General features: G+C 43.6%; 2 protein-coding genes across 2 annotated transcripts; both read right to left on the bottom strand.

Annotated features, from left to right (window-relative positions):
* Window positions 1-1,048: 1,048 nt before the first annotated feature.
* Window positions 1,049-5,132, bottom strand: cfap73 (cilia and flagella associated protein 73). The gene is made up of 7 exons (XM_060912929.1): window positions 5,077-5,132; window positions 3,814-3,919; window positions 3,594-3,698; window positions 2,862-3,062; window positions 2,533-2,754; window positions 1,231-1,389; window positions 1,049-1,141 (listed from the first exon to the last, which is right to left on the bottom strand). The coding sequence occupies exons 1-7, from the start codon at window positions 5,130-5,132 to the stop codon at window positions 1,049-1,051; spliced, it is 942 nt and encodes a 313-aa protein (XP_060768912.1).
* A 6,419-nt stretch (window positions 5,133-11,551) lies between these two features.
* Window positions 11,552-17,365, bottom strand: tbx5b (T-box transcription factor 5b). Its single transcript, XM_060912635.1, has 7 exons — window positions 17,253-17,365; window positions 16,862-16,981; window positions 16,110-16,257; window positions 15,697-15,849; window positions 15,521-15,612; window positions 13,054-13,166; window positions 11,552-12,960 (listed from the first exon to the last, which is right to left on the bottom strand). The coding sequence occupies exons 1-7, from the start codon at window positions 17,363-17,365 to the stop codon at window positions 12,593-12,595; spliced, it is 1,107 nt and encodes a 368-aa protein (XP_060768618.1). The 3' UTR covers window positions 11,552-12,592.
* Between the last annotated feature and the right edge of the window lie 1,413 nt (window positions 17,366-18,778).

The following is an 18,778-nucleotide window of genomic DNA, read 5'->3' as shown; positions in this document are numbered from 1 at the left end:
ACGTTAAACAATTAACAATGACTGATATCAACTTACAATCTCTTGTTCACTGTATCATTCACTGCGAATTACTGTAAGTCCTCTTCTTCTCTTAACAGCTCTGCCGGCCTCAGGAACGTAACGTTACAGCAAGTAGGCCTAATAACATACAGCTCCCGCCTGAACCGCGCATGCCCGCCTACCTGGCTATGCTGGGAAACAACGATAATTTTATTCGTGTCGTAGCTAGAATTTGTAGACATATTATTGTTTGACTCGTTTTCTTGCTGGTTTGTGTTATGTGCAAGTCTACACTATTTTCAATATACAGACATATATATATATTTAAAAAAAACACTGAAAATTATAGGGGGGCTTGGGAACATTTTAGGGGGGCTTAAGCCCCCCTAAAATGGACCGAATGATGTCCATGTGTTACACTCATTCTTACAACACGATGACATCGTGGCTCTGCCACTCGTTCTTGTGTACCTTTGATAACGCGAGATCAACTGTTCGTATCGCGAGATCATAATTCGCCGTTCTGGTGCTTGTAATGCGTACGTGTATGCGCAGTGGCTATTGTTACACTCATTCTTACAACAACGATGACATCGTGGCTGCTGCCTCGCTTCGCTTCTGCAAGGCAGTAGCCACACAAAGTTAACACGAACAAATTATTGTTCGTGTCTAGCGGTAGTGTTGATAACTCGCAGCTAGCCGAGTGGACGCACGGTGATGTCGCGTCACTCCAACTATTACCAAACACCAGATTTAAAAAACAGTGAATGGACAATAATTTTTTTTATTTGAAAGTAAAAGTTCTGAAATGGAACAAGTGATGTTCGATTTTGACAGAAAAATTCTCAGTAATAACTCTTTTTTTTTTTGCACATTAATGCAGAACACATGAAATAAACAACTATGACAAAATGTATAGAAATATTAGGGTACCTAAACTTTTGCACAGTATGTGTAGGGTGTTTCTTTGTTTAAGCAGACAGAATGTAATAATGTGTATCACAGTGTGTGTCGTACAACGCTGGCTCTGTGTGTGTGTGTGTGTGTTTTACTCTCCATCGCTCAGCCTGGGCGATCTGCTGCTCCTGTCTGATCTGAGATGCGTCAGGATCTCGGCCCGATCCTCGATATACAGCCGAATCTACAACAACAACAACAACAACACTCTGGAATTTGATGCTGGCAATAATGTGTGTGTGTGTGTGTGTGTGTGTGTGTGTGGTCCCTCACTCGGTCCAACTGTTCCACCGTGTCATCCACATCAACACCCTCATCTCCACCCATGATGCCGCCAGTCATGTGATAAAGGTTAAGGGTCACCACCTTTATCTGACTCAACAGACTCATCTCTTTCACTGCTGCTGCCTGGATCTGATTCCACGACAGTTCCTGAAATAAATAAAAACAACAATAAATATTATTATTATAATCTCCACTCACTGGCCACTTTAATAGGAACTTGTTGCTGATTCTAAGATCCCTGTTCTTGGCTGCAGGAGTGGAACGCAATGTGTTCTTCTCTCTCTGTTGCATGCTGAGATGCTTTTCTGCTCACCACAGTTGTAGAGTGATTATACGAATTACTATATCCTTCCTGGCCAAAAAAAAGCTCAAACCACCTCGAATCTGTCCATTTTCTGATCTCCGCCACCTCTTATCAATAAGGCGTTTGTTTCCACCTGCAGAACTGTCGCTCGCTCACTCACTCGATGATTGTTTTTTGTTTTCCGCCCCATTCTGTGTAAACTCTAGAGACTGCTGTGTGTGAAAACCCCAGCAGGAGATCAGCAGCTTCTGAAATACTCAAACCTCACACTCATCTGGCTCAAACCAACACCCATACTGCCACAGAGAAAGAAAGAAAGAAAGAAAGAAAGTCACACTTTTGAACACTGTGAACATTAACTGAAGCTCTGGATTTGTATCAGTGGGATTTGATGCATCGTGCTGCTGTCGTGTGATTGGCTGATTAGAGAACTGCATCGAACAGCAGCAGACGGATGTATGGGTGTTCCTAATATAATGGCCAGTGAGTGTATCAGGACTCAACAGGGTCCAAGCACCACTTTTTTCAAGCAGACTCAACACTAACTTCTCCAGCGTAGCATCCATTCATCATCTACAGCTACTGAAATGATCCAAGCTCCGCCCACAGAGGATTGATTGGCATCCATCTGTGATATTGTTTCGAAATATTACCATGTTTTTGAGCTTAAGAATCAAACTGGGAGGAGCTAAACAGCCCACTTTAGTCCAATCAGGTTTAAACTAAAGTCCCTTTACTCACAATCAGGTCTGGTGAAGAAGAAGAAGAAGGGGCAGGACTCTATCAGTCAGCAGCGATTAGCGGGGTCCAAGCACCATTTTTTTGCAAGCAGACTCAACATGATAATTTCTGCCAGTGTAGCAAACATTTATCATTTACAGCCATTTAAATGATCCAAGCTCCACCCACAGGGGTTTGGTAGCTCTGTGCAAAAGTATTGGCACTGGATCTCCCCAGTGGACAGTGTGAGCAGACAGTGACGGTACCTGTGCGAGTGTGTGAGACACGACGTTGTCCAGCTCGGTCTGTAGTTGTGACAGCGTGTTGTTGTACTGCAGTAAGATGGCGTTTTGTTCGCTGACGTAGCGTCTCAGCTCTAAGCTGTCGCTCTCTCTCTGTCTCTCCACCTCGCCCTGCCGTCTCAGCAGATGCTCTCGCGTCGATATCAGCGTCTCGAAGCGAGCCACAAGCTGCCCGATGTCCTCAAACTGGAAAACAGAAACTCCTCGGTCATGACTCATGAAGTGCGTTTCTGCTCCAGGAGGCGGTCAGTTGTGTGACTCTCGATCAGGTGACTGTCGGTCATGTGACTCACCTTGTTGGCCATCTTCAGGACGGCGTGTAAGAACTCACAGTAGACTCTGAATCGCTCGACTCTCGCACGCAGTTTCTCCTTTTTCACCAGCAGGGCAGCGATGTGTGTGTGTAACAGCTCCAGCTCCCGCTCTCGCTCTCTCAGTATGGCTCGCTCAGACTCCGCCTTCTTCACACCTCTCGCTCGTTTAGCGTCATTCTCCTGAGAGAGAAAGAGAGAGAGAGAGAGAGAGAAGTCAGTAGGAGTCATATTGTCATGATAGATCAACAGACAGACAGATTAAGAGACAGGTAGACAGATAAAGACCGAGATAGACAGTGACAAACAGACAGAGAGACAGACAGATCAGCAGATCCATACCTGGAGAGACAAACAAGCAGACAGACAAGAGGGCAGACAGACAGACAGACAGACAGACAGACAGACAGACAGACAGGAGGGCAGGCAGATAGACAGATGGACAGGAGGGCAGGCAGATAGACAGACAGACAGGAGGGCAGACAGACAGACAGGAGGGCAGGCAGAAGGGCAGACAGACAGGAGGACAGACAGACAGGAGGGCAGGCGGACTGACAGGAGGGCAGACAGACAGACAGACAGACAGACAGACAGGAGGGCAGGCAGGCAGACAGGAGGTCAGGTAGAAGGGCAGATAGACAGACAGGAGGGCAGACAGAGACAGACAGACAGACAGACAGACAGGAGGGCAGACAGAGACAGACAGACACTTACTTTAAGAAATTTGTCGAACTTGAGTAAAGAGTCTTTGAGATCTTCTTCTTTTTTCTTCAATTTTTCTCTTCTCTGTCTGAGACTCTCTCTCTTCATCTCAAACTCCTTCACACACACACACACACACACACACACACACACACACACACACACACACACACACCATGTGTATAAGTGAATTGATTGATTGTGTAATAGTGGAAGTGTCTGAGCGTGTTACCCGTCTCTGTGTCCTCAACACACTGTCCACGTCTTTAATCTGTCTGCGCTTGTCCAACAGACGGGTGACTCCTGAATACACGTCCTCTTCCTGCACGCTCACACTCCTGTAACACACACACACACACACACTTCACCAACTAAAACATAAAACACAATCACAGCAGAGACATCCAGACAAAAAACAGAAAAATATACAGTAGATGACATTTCTTTAAAAACGGTGGAGTGAAAAATAATATTTTTAAAAAGAATAAAATAAACACAAAAGTTGAAAAACACATGAGATGAAAAATAAGATGTTTCAGGAAAATGAAAACTGAGACGTTATAGAAAATAAAAACAGAGCATGTCTTTGGAAATGAGACGACAGAAGATGAGACAAATAAAAATTTATTTTAAAAAACAACAACAACAATAATAATAAATGCAAAGCCAAAAAGAGAAGAGAAATTAAAACCGATAAAACTACAAACAGAAATAAAACATTCCAGGGAAGACGAAAGAAAATGAGCCATTTACAAGGAAAATCAAATGAAGAGAAATGTGAGTTTAAAACAGGAAATGAGAGCAAAGAGAAAGAAGAATCTTCTATGAAAAATCGAAAAGGACATGAAAACATGGGATCAAGAGAAAAGTGACTTTAATAATAAGACAAACAGAAAGAAGATATTTCAAGACAAGGAGAGAAAAACTCTGAGGAAATGAAGAGAAATGTGACGTGCAAATAGAAATGAGAGCTGAGACAAAGAAGAAAATAAGAATTATTTTAAATGAGAAAGAGAAAAAGATGAGATAAAGGGATGAAAAAAACTAAGACATTTCGAAATGAGAGAGAGAGAGAGAGAGAGAGAGAGAGAGAGAGAGAATATTGAAGCACACAGTAAAGAGATTAAATTCGAGATTTTACTAAAAGACTAATAAAAAAGTGAATAAAAAGGAAATTAGCTTCTTCTTTTTAAATCACAGTCTGAAAACTCGTCCTCGAACAGTCTTTCACTCTGAGAGTAAAATGAGGAGACTGACTTTAACTCTGATCTTTACATGATTAAAACTTTCACACTTCCTCTTTGTCTCTGATTTAAACTTCTGTGGATGATTTTGATCAGAATGTCCCTCAGGATGTGGAGAAACTGACCACACTGTGTCCAGTAAACTTCCTCCACACTTCCCAGTGGGTCTGGATTCTCAATGAACTTCAGCTCACTTTGTGTTGATGGAGTTTTAAAGTCTGAAACCTTCAGGATGAAAATCTTCTCCTTACTCTGAGAGATGTTCCTCAAAACCACTCCTGATGCACTCCTCCATCTTCACACTCATCTTCTCTCCCACTCTTTACATGGATCCTCTTCCACAAAATCACCTCAACTTTACACTGTTTTTCTTTTTGTTGTCGTTTCCACGGTAACCGGAACCCGGAAGTGATTCTGTCGCCCTCTAGTGGTGAGAAGCGCACAGAGTCACAGAGTGCAGCAGGAACAGACCCACAGTGTCGAGAACAGAAAGGAAAAAAACAGGAGAAAAGAAAGGAGGAACGTGTTTGTTTCTCATCTCATCTCATTATCTGTAGCCGCTTTATCCTGTTCTACAGGGTCGCAGGCGAGCTGGAGCCTATCCCAGCTGACTACGGGCGAAAGGCGGGGTTCACCCTGGACAAGTCGCCAGGTCATCACAGGGCTGACACATACAGTGCGTTTACATGCACATAGAGAAAATCGAATTTCTGCCATTGCTCGACTGAAATCGAAGTTCTAAATGCCATGGAAACACCTTAGCTCGGCTGAAATTGAACCGAACTTGATTTCTCATAATCGAGCTACACGACCTAGATTATGCGATTGTAGCCGAGCTACTTAGTGCATGTATACCTTATCGAGCTACGTAGTCGAGCTACTTACTTCAGCACTGCCCCTTCCAGGAGTGACAAGACCACAAGCGGGAAACACGACAGCCTCGGTCGGCATGACAACAGTAGTAGCGAGCAGCAGAAGAGGTCAGGAGGAACAAACGAAGAAGAGAAAATGGTGAGCAGAAACGTGCACTTCTGGAGCAATGAGGAGACAGAGTTCATGCTCATTCAGCTTAAGGAGTTGAATAGATTAAAATTCATGGACGGGAGAAAAACGTGCAATGGAGAACACGGAACTGATAACTTTGTTTACACTCTTGAATAGCTCTTCTTCATGATGACAACCGGAAGTGTACCAACACAATGGGGCGTGTAGTGCCACCTGTGGCTCGGGTGCACAATGTACCTCACACAATAGCTCGATTTCCTTGTGTGCATGTAGGATTGGATTTCTCTGGCACCCCTGCTGGGACCCTTAGCTCGATTACCGACAGCAGCTCGATTTGGATGTGCATGTAAACGTACTGATAGACACGGACAACCATTCAGACTCACATTCACACTTACGGTCAATTTAGAGTCACCAGTTAACCTAACCTGCATGTCTTTGGACTGTGGGGGAAACCGGAGGACCCAGAGGAAACCCACGCGGACACGGGGAGAACATGCAAACTCTGCACAGAAAGGCCCTCGCTGGCCACGGGGCTCGAACCCGGACCTTCTTACTGTGAGGCAACAGCGCTAACCACTACACCACCGTGCTGCCCGAGTTACATACTAAATCATAGAAACATGACTTTTCCTCATCATTTTTTAAAACGATGATTTAAATTGAATATTTAAATAATATTGTCTGGCTTTTTTTTTCATGGTCTTTCAGATATATTCCATTCAGTGAGCATGATGCTGAATGAGTCAAAGACAAGTAGCTGAATGGAATATATCTGATAGACCACGAAAAAACGCCATTATTATTATTATCCATACCTTTCAGGTGGTCAACGCGTCTTTCTCTTTCAAAATTCTCTCAAAATCTTCCGTATTTTTTGTAACGAAGCAAACCTGGCCGCCATGTTTGCAAACTGTCACAGTCGCTTGCTAGCATGGAAGTTTTACGTCTCTGGCATGACATCATGTTGCCTTGACAACCGTGCAATATCATAAGCCATATTCAACGCTCGTTCTCCATTGGGTAGAGTGACGTAATACACGTAGGATAAGCGATATGCTAACAATATTGCATGCTATCAAACCAAATCATTGAAACCCACTAGAAGGGAATAGAGCACATGTTTTTATCAGTGTCAGTGTCATCTAATTACCGACTGATAACATTCATGACTACTACTAATTATAATAGTAATAATCATCATCCATCCATTATCTGTAGCTGCTTATCCTGTATGGGGTCGTGGACTGGAGCCTATCCCAGCTGACTATGGGTGAAAGGCGGGGTTCACCCTAGACAAATCACCAGGTCATCACAGGGCTGACACACAACCATTCACACCTACGGTCAATTTAGAGTCACCAGTTAACCTAACCTGCATGTCTTTGGACTGTGGGGGAAACCGGAGCACCTGGAGGAAACCCACGTGGACACGGGGAGAACATGCAAACTCCACACAGAAAGGCCCTCGCCGGCCACGGGGCTCGAACCCAGAACCTTCTTACTGTGAGGCAACAGCGCTAACCACTACACCACCGTGCCAATCTTATCATTTTAAGTTGCAATGTCTCATGATGACTTTTCCACGTTTTTATATCAGACTTTGGTGATGAAGATGAAGTGAGACAAACACCAGCTCTCATCTATTTATAATCCAAATAAAGCTTTTTATTATGCACATTTTATCATAAATTAATGGACCTGAACAAACTGTGTTAAGTATTTTGGTGTGTGTGGCTTTATCTCTGTTTTATAATCTCCTTTCACTTTTAATCCTTCAATAACAACACTAAGCCCCTGGTGTAAGTGCCGAATGTAAAATTAATGAAAGTTGTTTTGGGCCGCGACAGGAACAGGGTGAATATTTAATCATCATTGTCATCGTCATCATCATCATCATCATGGGCCTCCATCAGTCAAATTTTGACTATGGATAACATCCATCCTCTATCTATCCATGGAACTTTGGCAGTGACGGCTGTGGCTGTAGAGCCCTATGCGTGAGTGGCAGTCCCTGCCACAAAGGTTGCATAGGAAGGTGGCTGCTGTTGGGTTGAAAGCGCTGTGCTCTTGATGGTGTGCCTGCCTGGCCACTGCCTCTTCCAATAACCTAGTCTCACCTGCTTGAAGCTGCTGGTTCGGGGTGTGTTTCCACTTTAGGCGATCGACTGCAATCATCTCCCAAGACTTGACATCAATGTCCACCGCTTTCATGTCTCTTTTACAAACATCCTTGTAGCAGAGGTGCCTGCCAACGTGTCTCTTGCCACTTGTGAGCTCTCCATAGAGAATGTCTTTAGGGATATGACCATCTTCCATGTGGTGAACATGGCCCAACCAATGCAACTTGCGCTGTCTTAGAAGGGTGTAGATGCTTGGAAGACCAGCGACAGACAGGACTATGTTGTTGGGAACTCTGTCTTTCCAAGATATCCCCAAGATTCGCCGCATGCACCTGAGGTGGAAGGTGTTCAGTCTTCTCTCCTGTCTTGCGGATGTAGTCTACGATTCGCTGCTGTACAACAGAGTGCCGATGACACAGGCATTGTACACTGACATCTTGGTTTTCCCTGTTAGCCTAGGGTTTGTCCATACTCGGGTAGTGAGGCGAGCAAGAGTTGTGGGCGCTTTGCCGATTCTCTTGTTGATCTTGCGATCTAAAGATAGATTATCAGCAATGGTGGAGCCGAGGTATGTGAACTCGTGGATGACTTCAAACACATAATTGTTAATAGTGATAAGTGGTGGAGTCGTGGTACCTTGTCCCAAAACATTCATCTTCAAACTGATGGAGAGTCCGAAGTCCTCACATGCCAGAGCAAAATGACTGATCAGTGTCTGTAGATCCTGTTGAGTGTGGGCTACTAACGCTGCATTGTCAGCGAACAACATGTCTCTCACAAGAGCGTCGCGTACTTTGATCTTAGCTCTAAGTCACACGAGGTTGAAGAGCCTGCCATCTGATCTGGTTCGCAGATTATTTAATAGCGTGACCCATTTTATAAAGTTCCTGTGAAGAGTTTCAGCACAAGAGCCAGTGAAGTCATGATGTGATATATTTTAATACTATTACCACCACCACCACCACAAATAATAATAATGATAATAATAATAGTTTTTGATTTCGGAAGCACGGTGGTGTAGTGGTTAGCACTGTTGCCTCACAGTAAGAAGGTCCGGGTTCGAGCCCCGTGGCCGGCGAGGGCCTTTCTGTGTGGAGTTTGCATGTTCTCCCCGTGTCCGCGTGGGTTTCCTCCGGGTGCTCCGGTTTCCCCCACAGTCCAAAGACATGCAGGTTAGGTTAACTGGTGACTCTAAATTGAGCGTAGGTGTGAATGTGAGTGTGAATGGTTGTCTGTGTCTATGTGTCAGCCCTGTGATGACCTGGCGACTTGTCCAGGGTGAACCCCGCCTTTCACCCGTAGTCAGCTGGGATAGGCTCCAGCTCGCCTGCGACCCTGTAGAACAGGATAAAGCGGCTACAGATAATGAGATGAGATGAGATTAAATGAAAGAATACAAAAAAAGGATTATCAAGTTTCACTTGGTTGTACTTCCTTAAAGCAAATACAAAGAAATCTTTTTTTAAAAAATGAAAAGTTTAAACAAGATAACCAACTGCACAAGTAAATGAGACACATGAATACAATTTCTCTCAAAGTCTCGGAGGAAATTAATGATTTATAGATTGATAGGTCATGTGATCAACTAGAGCCGTTTCATTTTTGGTGAGTTCTGGACTGATCTGGAAAACACTAGGTTTAAAAAAAAAAAAAACTTTAAAATGAATGTCATTAGACGACTAAATAATTCTGAAGATATAAACTGAGAGAGAGAGAGAGAGAGAGAGAGAGAGAGATTAACAATTCAACTTTGCTGCTTTGCTCCCATTCACACACACGTCACCATTACAGCATAATAATGGAATATTTAGTTTTCAGTGAGAATGGAAAAAAAGAGAGAGGGAGGGAGGGAGGTCATGTGACCAGTGTCAGTGTCATGTGACTGAAGAATGAAATGAATTGTACTGGATTGTGTTGGTCAGGAGATGAGCTCAGGGTGTGGCATCGTTACAGGAACGGAGCCGATTAGACGTGATTACAGATCAATCTCACAGACACACAAAGCCCATTAAGAGAGTTCAACAAGAGTGTGTGTGTGTGTGTAAAGGCATCCACTCTCTGTGTATGCATGGGTGTAATTAGTCTAATTTTATTTGTCTGGAATCGTTTATTCGTAATTTACTGACATGTCTGAGGGAAACGTTGGGAATCCTGATGTCATTTTCAGTGTCGCTGTGTCTTTACAGTGTCCTTCACAGACTTAGCTTTGTGTGAGTAAGGTACGGTAACTTGTTCGCTGTGGTCACAATGGTGGCGGTCGCCGAGTTGGTTTAACGTACTGTATAATGAAAAGTCTTGTGTGTTTGCCGTGAGCAGGAGAACATACCGGAAATGTTTCGCATCTCTCAAACCGCTAACCCGGATAGCTAGTAGACTGTTAGCTAGAATCCGATATAGGCTAATGCTAGCGCAAATACATCACTTGGTGAAATGAATGCCTCTTCTAGCAAAGACTGCAAAAGGTAAATTTTGTTAATTTAAACACCACTTACTCAATATCGAATCAGTAGCCTTGGCGAACCACAAGCTGAATTTCATTTCTCTTTTATCTTCTGATACTATGAAGTTATAACGAGGTTTCTCTTATTTGGTTTCTGGTTCTGATCGGTTCCGAAGTTTATCAAGAAGTAGAACGGGTAATCGAACTCGATCAGGATAAGTGCTGATTGGTTATGAAGTTTCACTATTGTTACACTCATTCTTACAACACGATGACATCGTGGCCCCACCTCGATGAGGCAGTAGCCACAAAAAGCAGCTCGTCTTGCGTCGCTCTTGATACTTGTCACATGACCTCATTTTCAGAGAAGCGTGATGGCATCCAGTCAGTGCGGCTGATGTACGTCTGTGTGCCTCTTTATCTCACAGCCATAAACTCTCGTTTAGGTTAAATGGGGCTCTTTGAGATGCACAGGCTAATGAGATTACCGGCTAATCTAAGCAGTGTTTAGCGGGCTGTGTGGAAGCCCTGGACCGCGTCTGTAATAACAGCGAGATTCAGCTTGAGCCAAATTGCACTATTAGCTCAGAGAGAGGCCACTCAGGATGCTTAATTGGCCGTAATTGAGGGTTCGGCTTGATCGGAAAATCCACCCCGGGGTCATGTTTGGACAGATTTACTAGTGCTTTCAAGTCAGAGTGGAGATTTACAGTAGCGTGAAACATACAGGACACCATTCCAGGAAAACAGCAGTCAAACAAGTGGGACATTCTGACATGGAAGAAAAAGGGAAGAGTCACACGAAATTAAATTAAACTAAACTACAATGCTCTGAGAAGTGTGCCGATATCAGGGTGTAGTCTGTACAGCACGAAACTTCCCGGGTTTTTCCCCGCTACATTCGCCTGTTTACTCTTCCTCAGTGGAGTGTTTTCAGTGCTTTCACCGTTTCGTGTTTTCGTATTCATTTTTCATCATAATCATCCAAACTCACCGTGCTAAAGAGTGCGACTTATTTGCAAATTAAACAAGAATCAAATGTAATTTCTCGTCTTTATTTCACCACACAAGCACCTCAAGACACGTCTGTGGGATACAAATTCGATTAAACCAGTTCACAAGGAAAAATATAGAGTAAATAAATAAAAGAGTGTACAGGAGTTAGTGAATTAAATAGTTCAAATCAAAACGACACAATAAAAAGACTCAGTGATTCAGAATCATTTGGTTTATCCGCTTCGTCGATTATTGTCGCAGACATTTTACACACACACTTTTGATTCAACCTGTCATGTCATGATTTATTTCAGAACGTGGAATCATTTGTCTTTGATTTATAGCTTCATTTCTCTGTCATTAAAAGATTCATTAAAGATCCATTTACCAGTGATTCAGTAATTAATAGATGAGCTTATCAGAAATTATGGCATTTGTCGATGATTCAGTGATTTATTGCTCTGTCATTTATCACTGAGTTTCAGAATGTGGACTCATTTGTCTTTGATTCAGAGATTCGTTGCTGGAATCATTTATCTGATTCAGTGATTCAGTAATTAATTGCTGAATCATTTACTTCAGACCCGAATCATTTTTCCGTGATTGACTAATTTTTTACTCTTTGTCTCTCTCCATAACAGACACCGATGTGTGTATTACCCAGAATTCCTCTTGCTAACCCGTTTGCTAGTTTTGTGTGTCAACAAGAATTTTAGAAGTATGATCTTTACATTCTGGAGGCATGGTCTCTGTAGCTGTCACTCTTCTTGAAGGAGGCGTGACCTCTAGGGCTGTCAGCCTTAGTGAAGGAGGAACGTCCTATTGGCATTTACAAGGAAGGAGGTGTGGCCTCTGGACATGTTCCAGAGATGGAGGTGTGGCCTATGGGCGTGTCAGTCTCAGCAAAGAGGTGTGGCCTTTAAATCTGTTATCCCGGGCACAACCTTAGGCATGTGCTCGTCAGTCACAGGGAAGGTGGGATGGGTTCTGTGTCTGTTACTTCCAGAGAAGTAGGTGTGGCCTGTGTTTCTGTCACTTATGGAAAAGGAGGCGTGGCTTCTATACCTCTCAGTTGCCTGAAATTGCTCCAAGTTGTTGCGTATTAACTTGTTTGTTCTAGATAAAAACATCAGGTCTGAAATTTTATGTCACGAACAAGACAAAAGTCTGAGACTGACACGTCAGAGGGCGGAGCTCTGTTAGTTACCACCCCACTCTGCTGCTCACGCTGTGACTCTGCTCCTGCTCGCTGTACAGAGCGTAATCAGCCATCAGGCAATGCGACTGCACACCTGCTTCACAGGTGTATTGTGGGTAGACATCCTGGGAAAGTTCAGGTGGGGAGTATGAAGCTCCACCCACTTCCCGAGAGGAAGTGAATGTTGTATACGCTGGGCACTCAGTGTAAGATTCCCACTGAACGTTGGTGTACATACACGGCTGATGCTGCACTGAATCCGCGCTGTAGGGGGCTCTGTTTCTCGACCCAAACCCCATCTGGTAAGTCAAGAGGTGAGAGGAAGAGTCCGTTTTGGTGAAACAGTTGTCTTCTGATGCAGGAGTGTGTTCTCCTGCGAGGAGAGGAACAGAGATGACAGGGTTAAACCATCTCCAAACAGAGCCTTGTTTAAGGAGTGAAGTGTGATTTTTTTTTTTTTAATTACCTGGAGGCTCTGAGCTGGTATAGTCAGATGTGAGGGCGGGGTTAAGTGTGTAGGGTGTGGCTAAACTGACTCTTGGGTGAACTGTCGTTCTTGGTACCAGTGGGAATTCCTTACTATAGAGCGAAGGACAAAGGGTGCATCAGAGAAGTCGAAAAGACAAAAGGCAGAAAGACACGGGATCAAAAAAAGTATAATTAATAATTCATTTCAAAATAATTTAATCATTGCTGGAGTATCAGAGGAATAAAACACTTGGGGTATGAAACAGTGTGTGTGCACGCGTGTGTGTGTGTTTCAACGATCATCCCACCTCTGTGCACAAGATCAGGTCCTGAAGAAAGGCGGACCCGATCTTCTTGAGCACATCCATGCCCTGCTTCTCAAAATATGGGAAGAAGAGAAAATCCCTGCACGGCTTAGGGATGCCTTAATTGTCTCCATCTTTAAGAAGGGAGATAAAGCAGATTGCGGGAATTACCGTGGCATTTCTCTCCTGTCTACCATAGGGAAAGCTCTAGCTCGGGTTTTAGCCAACAGACTCGCTCCCCTGTCAGAAAGCATTCTTCCTGAGTCTCAGAGTGGATTTCGCCCACATAGAGGCACCACAGACATGATTTTCATTGCGTGTCAACTGCAAGAAAAATGCAGGGAACAAAACCCACCACTATGCATGGCCTTCATAGACCTCACCAAAGCCTTTGACTTGGTGAACCGGCAGGCCCTCTGGCTGGTTCTGGCAAAGACTGGCTGTCCAGAAAAATACATCTGGGTACTGAGACTGCTGCATGATAATACAGTATGTCAGCCATGGTACTCAGTGGCAGTGGAGACGAAACCGAACCCTTCAGGGTTGACATGGGAGTCAAACAGGGATGCGTCATCGCTCCAACACTATTTTCCATCTTTGTTGCTGCTATCCTCCATCTCATAAGCAAGAATCTGCCCCAGGGAGTCAAAATCATGTACGGAACCGAGGATCAACTTTTCAACATCACCCAATTCAGGGCTAAAGGTCAAACCACCACCATGTCCATCATGGAGCTGCCGTATGCGGACGACAATGCCCTTGTAGCCCTCTCAGAAGAGAACCTACAGGGTACTCTGTCTGCTTTTGCAAAAGCATACAAACAGCTTGGTTTAGTCATTAACATAAGAAAGACCCGAATCCTCCATCAACCACCACCAAATAGCAGTACGCCTGTCCTGCTCCCTAACATATCCACTGACAACATCTCATCTCATCTCATTATCTCTAGCCGCTTTATCCTTCTACAGGGTTGCAGTCAAGCTGGAGCCTATCCCAGCTGACTACGGGTGAAAGGCGGGGTTCACCCTGGACAAGTCGCCAGGTCATCACAGGGCTGACACATAGACACAGACAACCATTCACACTCACATTCACACCTACGGTCAATTTAGAGCCACCAGTTAACCTAACCTGCATGTCTTTGGACTGTGGGGGAAACCGGAGCACCCGGAGGAAACCCGCGCGGACACGGGGAGAACATGCAAACTCCGCACAGAAAGGCCCTTGCCGGCCACGGGGCTCGAACCCGGACCTTCTTGTTGTGAGGCGACAGCACTAACCACTACACCACCGTGCCACCCACTGACAACATCAGACTGGAAAATGTGGACCACTTCCCATATCTCGGCAGCCTCCTATCATCAAAAGCTGTCATTGATGATGAAATAGATCACTGCCTCAGCTGTGCCAGTGGGGCTTTCTCAAGGCTAAGGAAGAGTCTTTGAGAACCGAGACCTTCAAGCAAAGACCAAAATTTTGGTCTATAAAGCAGTGGTGCTCCCCACTCTTCTGTATGGGTCAGAAGCCTGGACCACATACAGTAGGCACTTAAAAGCACTAGAGGCATATCATCAAAGATGCCTCCGTAAAATAATGAGGATTAGCTGGGAGGATCAACGCACTAACACCAGCATCCTGGAGGAGGCGGATATTTCCACCATCACTGCCACCTTGGCCCAAAACTAACTCAGGTGGACCGGTCATGTTATTCGCATGCCTGACTCTTGCCTCCCAAAACAAGTCCTTTATTCCCAGCTAGCTGAAGGCACATGGGCCCCAGGAGGCCAAAAGAAGAAATTTAAGGATAACATCAAAACAAACTTAAAGAAATGTCACATAGAACTTAAAGCTTGGGAAGATGCAGCAAAAGACAAGGCGACCTGGAGAAACCTTGTCCGTAAGGGTGCTGCACTGTATAACGATGACCTCCGTCAGGCAGCACAAGACAAGCGCAGATTCAGAAAGGAGAGAGCAACGTCCAAACAGGCCAAACCCACCACCACTACATTCCCTTGTCCACACTGCACAAGAATAATTGGATCCAGAATCAGCCTCTATGCCCACCTGAAGACCCACAAGGACCAAGAAGGAGGACAGTCATACTTGACTACGAGTGACCGCTGATGATGGTGTGTGTGTGTGTTTCAATGTTCATCCCACCTCTGTGCACAAGATATTCGGTGGATATCGATGTCATCGTTACCACGGAAACCCTTTGCAAACGGATTGTTCTCAATCTTCAACTGAGTGATCTAAAAGACATGAAGATGAAAAAAATAAACGAACCATCCACCCATCTGTCAGTGTGTGTGGAGACGTGTGGTTTTTTTCCTCACCGTGTGGTTCTGGTAGGACGTGACGGCGATAAAAATGGTCTCGGGGAACGAGTGTGTGTAGAACGCCGTGTTGCTGGAGCCAAAGCTGTTCTTCTCATCAGCCTTCACTATGTGCAGTCGTGGCTGGTATTTATGCATAGAGTTTAATATGATCTGCAAAACACACACACACATACTAACAGTGTTTATCTGTCCATCCACCAATCCACTAACCATCTAAATCATCCATCCACTGATTCATCCATCAATCTTTCCATTAGTACCCCATCCCTCCATCCATCCATCCACCCACTGATCCACAGATCTACTCCGTAGTTCCCCATCCATTCATCAATCCATCTCCAAGTCTGGATATTCAGACAGATGTTAAAGGTCTAACGGTGATGGAACATCAGGTGTTGGTCAGCACTCACATGGCCGAAGGTGTCCAGGTGGTTGTTGGTCAGTTTGAGTTTCTGGAAGGAGACAAGTTGTTTGGTCCAGTGAGCTCCAGGTGCCGGAGAGTCGGGATGAACATACAATCGACCTGGAATAGCTGGATCCGCCTTCCCACTCACTGACCTGAAAGAAAGAGAGAGAGAGAGAGAGAGAGAGAGAGAGAGAGATTAAGCCCAGACATGAAGTTATTTTTAAAGAAAAAGAGCAAAAGCAGAACAAAAAAGCACATGAACATCCATCAACCCATCCATCTGTCCATCCCTCCATCAATTTACTGATCTATCCATTCATCCATTGAGCCAAACATCCAACCATTTATCTATACACCCAATTATCCATCCATCCATCAACCCATCCCACCTATTCATCCATCTATCCATCTATCAATCCACCATCTCCCAAAATTTCACATTTCACCCCCAAAAAGAAGATGAAACGTTCTGTATCCAAAATAACTGAACATGAGAAAATCTCTGAAATGTTTCATATCATGATATTAACATTCACTCTTCTGTATCCAGTCTGTCGGGAGATTAAAAAGAATATTTTCATTATTTTTTAGCTTTAAATCATGTGCTAAAATATTAATCCTCGATGTGAACCTCAACAATAAAATGTGACTCAATCAGAAAGGGTTCCGACCAGAACTCATTGAGTGGCCCAAGAACCTGGTTATGCAAAGAGCCCTTGAGGAACCCTTGAACCCCCTGATTGAAGTTTATCTTACCATTTGTTATCTGCGTATTTGTAGCGGTGCTCATCAGCAGACACGATGTCCATCAGCAGGATGTATTTGGCTCTGGGGTTCAAACCCGTGACCTTCACTTTGTAACTCGGGAACATTCGTCTGTTCAAACAGAAAATCAATTAAAAATAAATTTTTAAACTTTGACAGAATTAATATCACACTGTAGACGTCCTGTAGAGGCTGGAGATTTGAAATCAGCACTGTAGGTGTGCGCTGTAAAAGGTAATTCATCACTGTGGCTGTGAGTTCTGCACCAGGTTTCTTGTCCACGTGATTGTTGGTGTTCAAACACAGTGATGATGAGAACAACACCGGAAGCACTCGCACATAATTAAATAATAGGAGGGAACAGAAGATTCACTTTGCTCACCGGCCCGCTTTGGTGATGATCATTTCCGTGGTGACGTCATGAAACTTCCTCCACAGCTCGCGCTCGTGCAGGTGAACTCTGATGCCCTCAATGACCTGCACACCGCCATGCATGATAATAATAGAAGATAATATCAGATAATTGACAAACTATTTATTACAAATATATTATTATTATTCAGACATATTCTTGGAATTTAATATGAGACAAATTATAGAAAATATCCAGAATTTGTGGAACAATTTTTTTGACCAATTTCCTATCATGTTTTAGCATAATAATAATAATAATAATAATAATAATAATAACAGATTGAATAAACTGATTAAGTGGACAAATAAAACTACCATTCAGAATTTTTTTTAATGAAACATGCCTAAAAAAATTAACAGAAATAAAGTCGCTCTATTTCTTGTCATTTCTAAATATTTTTGTTGGACACTGTGGACAGTGAGGACAGTGAGGACACGCTCCCTGTGAATTTTACCTCTTGGGTTAAAGCTTCATGTCTGTCCTGTTCAGTGTGACATGCAGTTCATTCAAAACCAAAAATCACATTTTACTGGATTAGATTTATTTATTAAACTGAAACGATGAATGCGGGTCTGGAACACTGATGCAGGGTTTCAGAAATAATGCGTGAAGAAATAAGTGACTGTATGAAAAGAGAGAGAAATTCCTCCGAAAGGTCTTTGTTAGTCAACAGATCAGTGATCGTTATTAGTAAGTCATTATTTTACATTTAAGATCAAATCCGAACAGCTGAAGCATTGTGAAATATTAAACTCACAGGTTTGCAGGTTCTCTTTCTTTCTGAAATGTTTGTGCAATAAATTATTCATCAGCTCGAATAAACAGTGTCTGAAAGATGAGATATATTTTTCTTTTATACACTTTGGGGAAAACAGGTCTGTAGTTTTATTCATCCAAGCTGGAAATGAAACCAAAAAACTGTTTCATCTTTATGTGAAAAGATGCATCGAGAAAACATTAGTTAATATTTGTACATCTTTCTCGACTCCACTGCACACTGACTGAATTCTTCCCAAAGTGAAAGGGGACAAGAAACTTCTTGGAAATGAAGAAACTTCATCAATCCGTTCTTTATTTATAATTATTGCTACCTGAGAAGGTCCACGTGGTGAAGCTTAAAGGAGAAAAAGCTCGAGAAGTGCTCCTCAAGATCCAGTGATGGACCTCAAATTATTTTAAAATGTATAAACACTGAAGGTCCACAAGTAATGGCACCATCACCGCAGGAGGAAAGAAACACACACCTCGGTACCGTCGTTTATGACCGTGACGTCACAGAGGAACCGATTTGGGTTCCTTGAAGAACCCGTGAGTGGAGATTGGTGCTCCAGAGAAGTAGAAAGGAATGAATTTGCGCTTCATGATGGCACCGACACTCAGTAAAATCCCTTCTTTAGGGAAATAAGCGGGTAGGTTGTTTAGTTTGTTTGTTTTTACACTTACCTTGTCTCTCTCCATGGCATGACGGGTTTTTCGTGCTTGATGATCAAATT

Source organism: Neoarius graeffei, chromosome 28 (assembly GCF_027579695.1).
Source record: "Neoarius graeffei isolate fNeoGra1 chromosome 28, fNeoGra1.pri, whole genome shotgun sequence".
NCBI classification, from domain to species: Eukaryota; Metazoa; Chordata; class Actinopteri; order Siluriformes; family Ariidae; genus Neoarius; species Neoarius graeffei.
This window is presented reverse-complemented; position numbering and strand designations above follow the sequence as displayed.

Excerpts from the sequence above, each read along its gene's own strand:
- cfap73 (XM_060912929.1), bottom strand. The coding sequence starts at position 5,132 with ATGAGTGTGAAGATGGAGGAGTGCATCAGGAGTGGTTTTGAGGAACAT. Across the intron at positions 2,755-2,861 it reads TCCTGAAGATGGCCAACAAG|TTTGAGGACATCGGGCAGCT; the intron begins GTGAGTCACATG and ends TCTGTTTTCCAG. Across the intron at positions 1,142-1,230 it reads CGGTGGAACAGTTGGACCGA|ATTCGGCTGTATATCGAGGA; the intron begins GTGAGGGACCAC and ends TTGTTGTTGTAG.
- tbx5b (XM_060912635.1), bottom strand. The coding sequence starts at position 17,365 with ATGCATGGCGGTGTGCAGGTCATTGAGGGCATCAGAGTTCACCTGCAC. Across the intron at positions 16,258-16,861 it reads AAATACGCAGATAACAAATG|GTCAGTGAGTGGGAAGGCGG; the intron begins GTAAGATAAACT and ends TCTTTCTTTCAG. Across the intron at positions 13,167-15,520 it reads CGAATATCTTGTGCACAGAG|TAAGGAATTCCCACTGGTAC; the intron begins GTGGGATGAACA and ends TTCGCTCTATAG.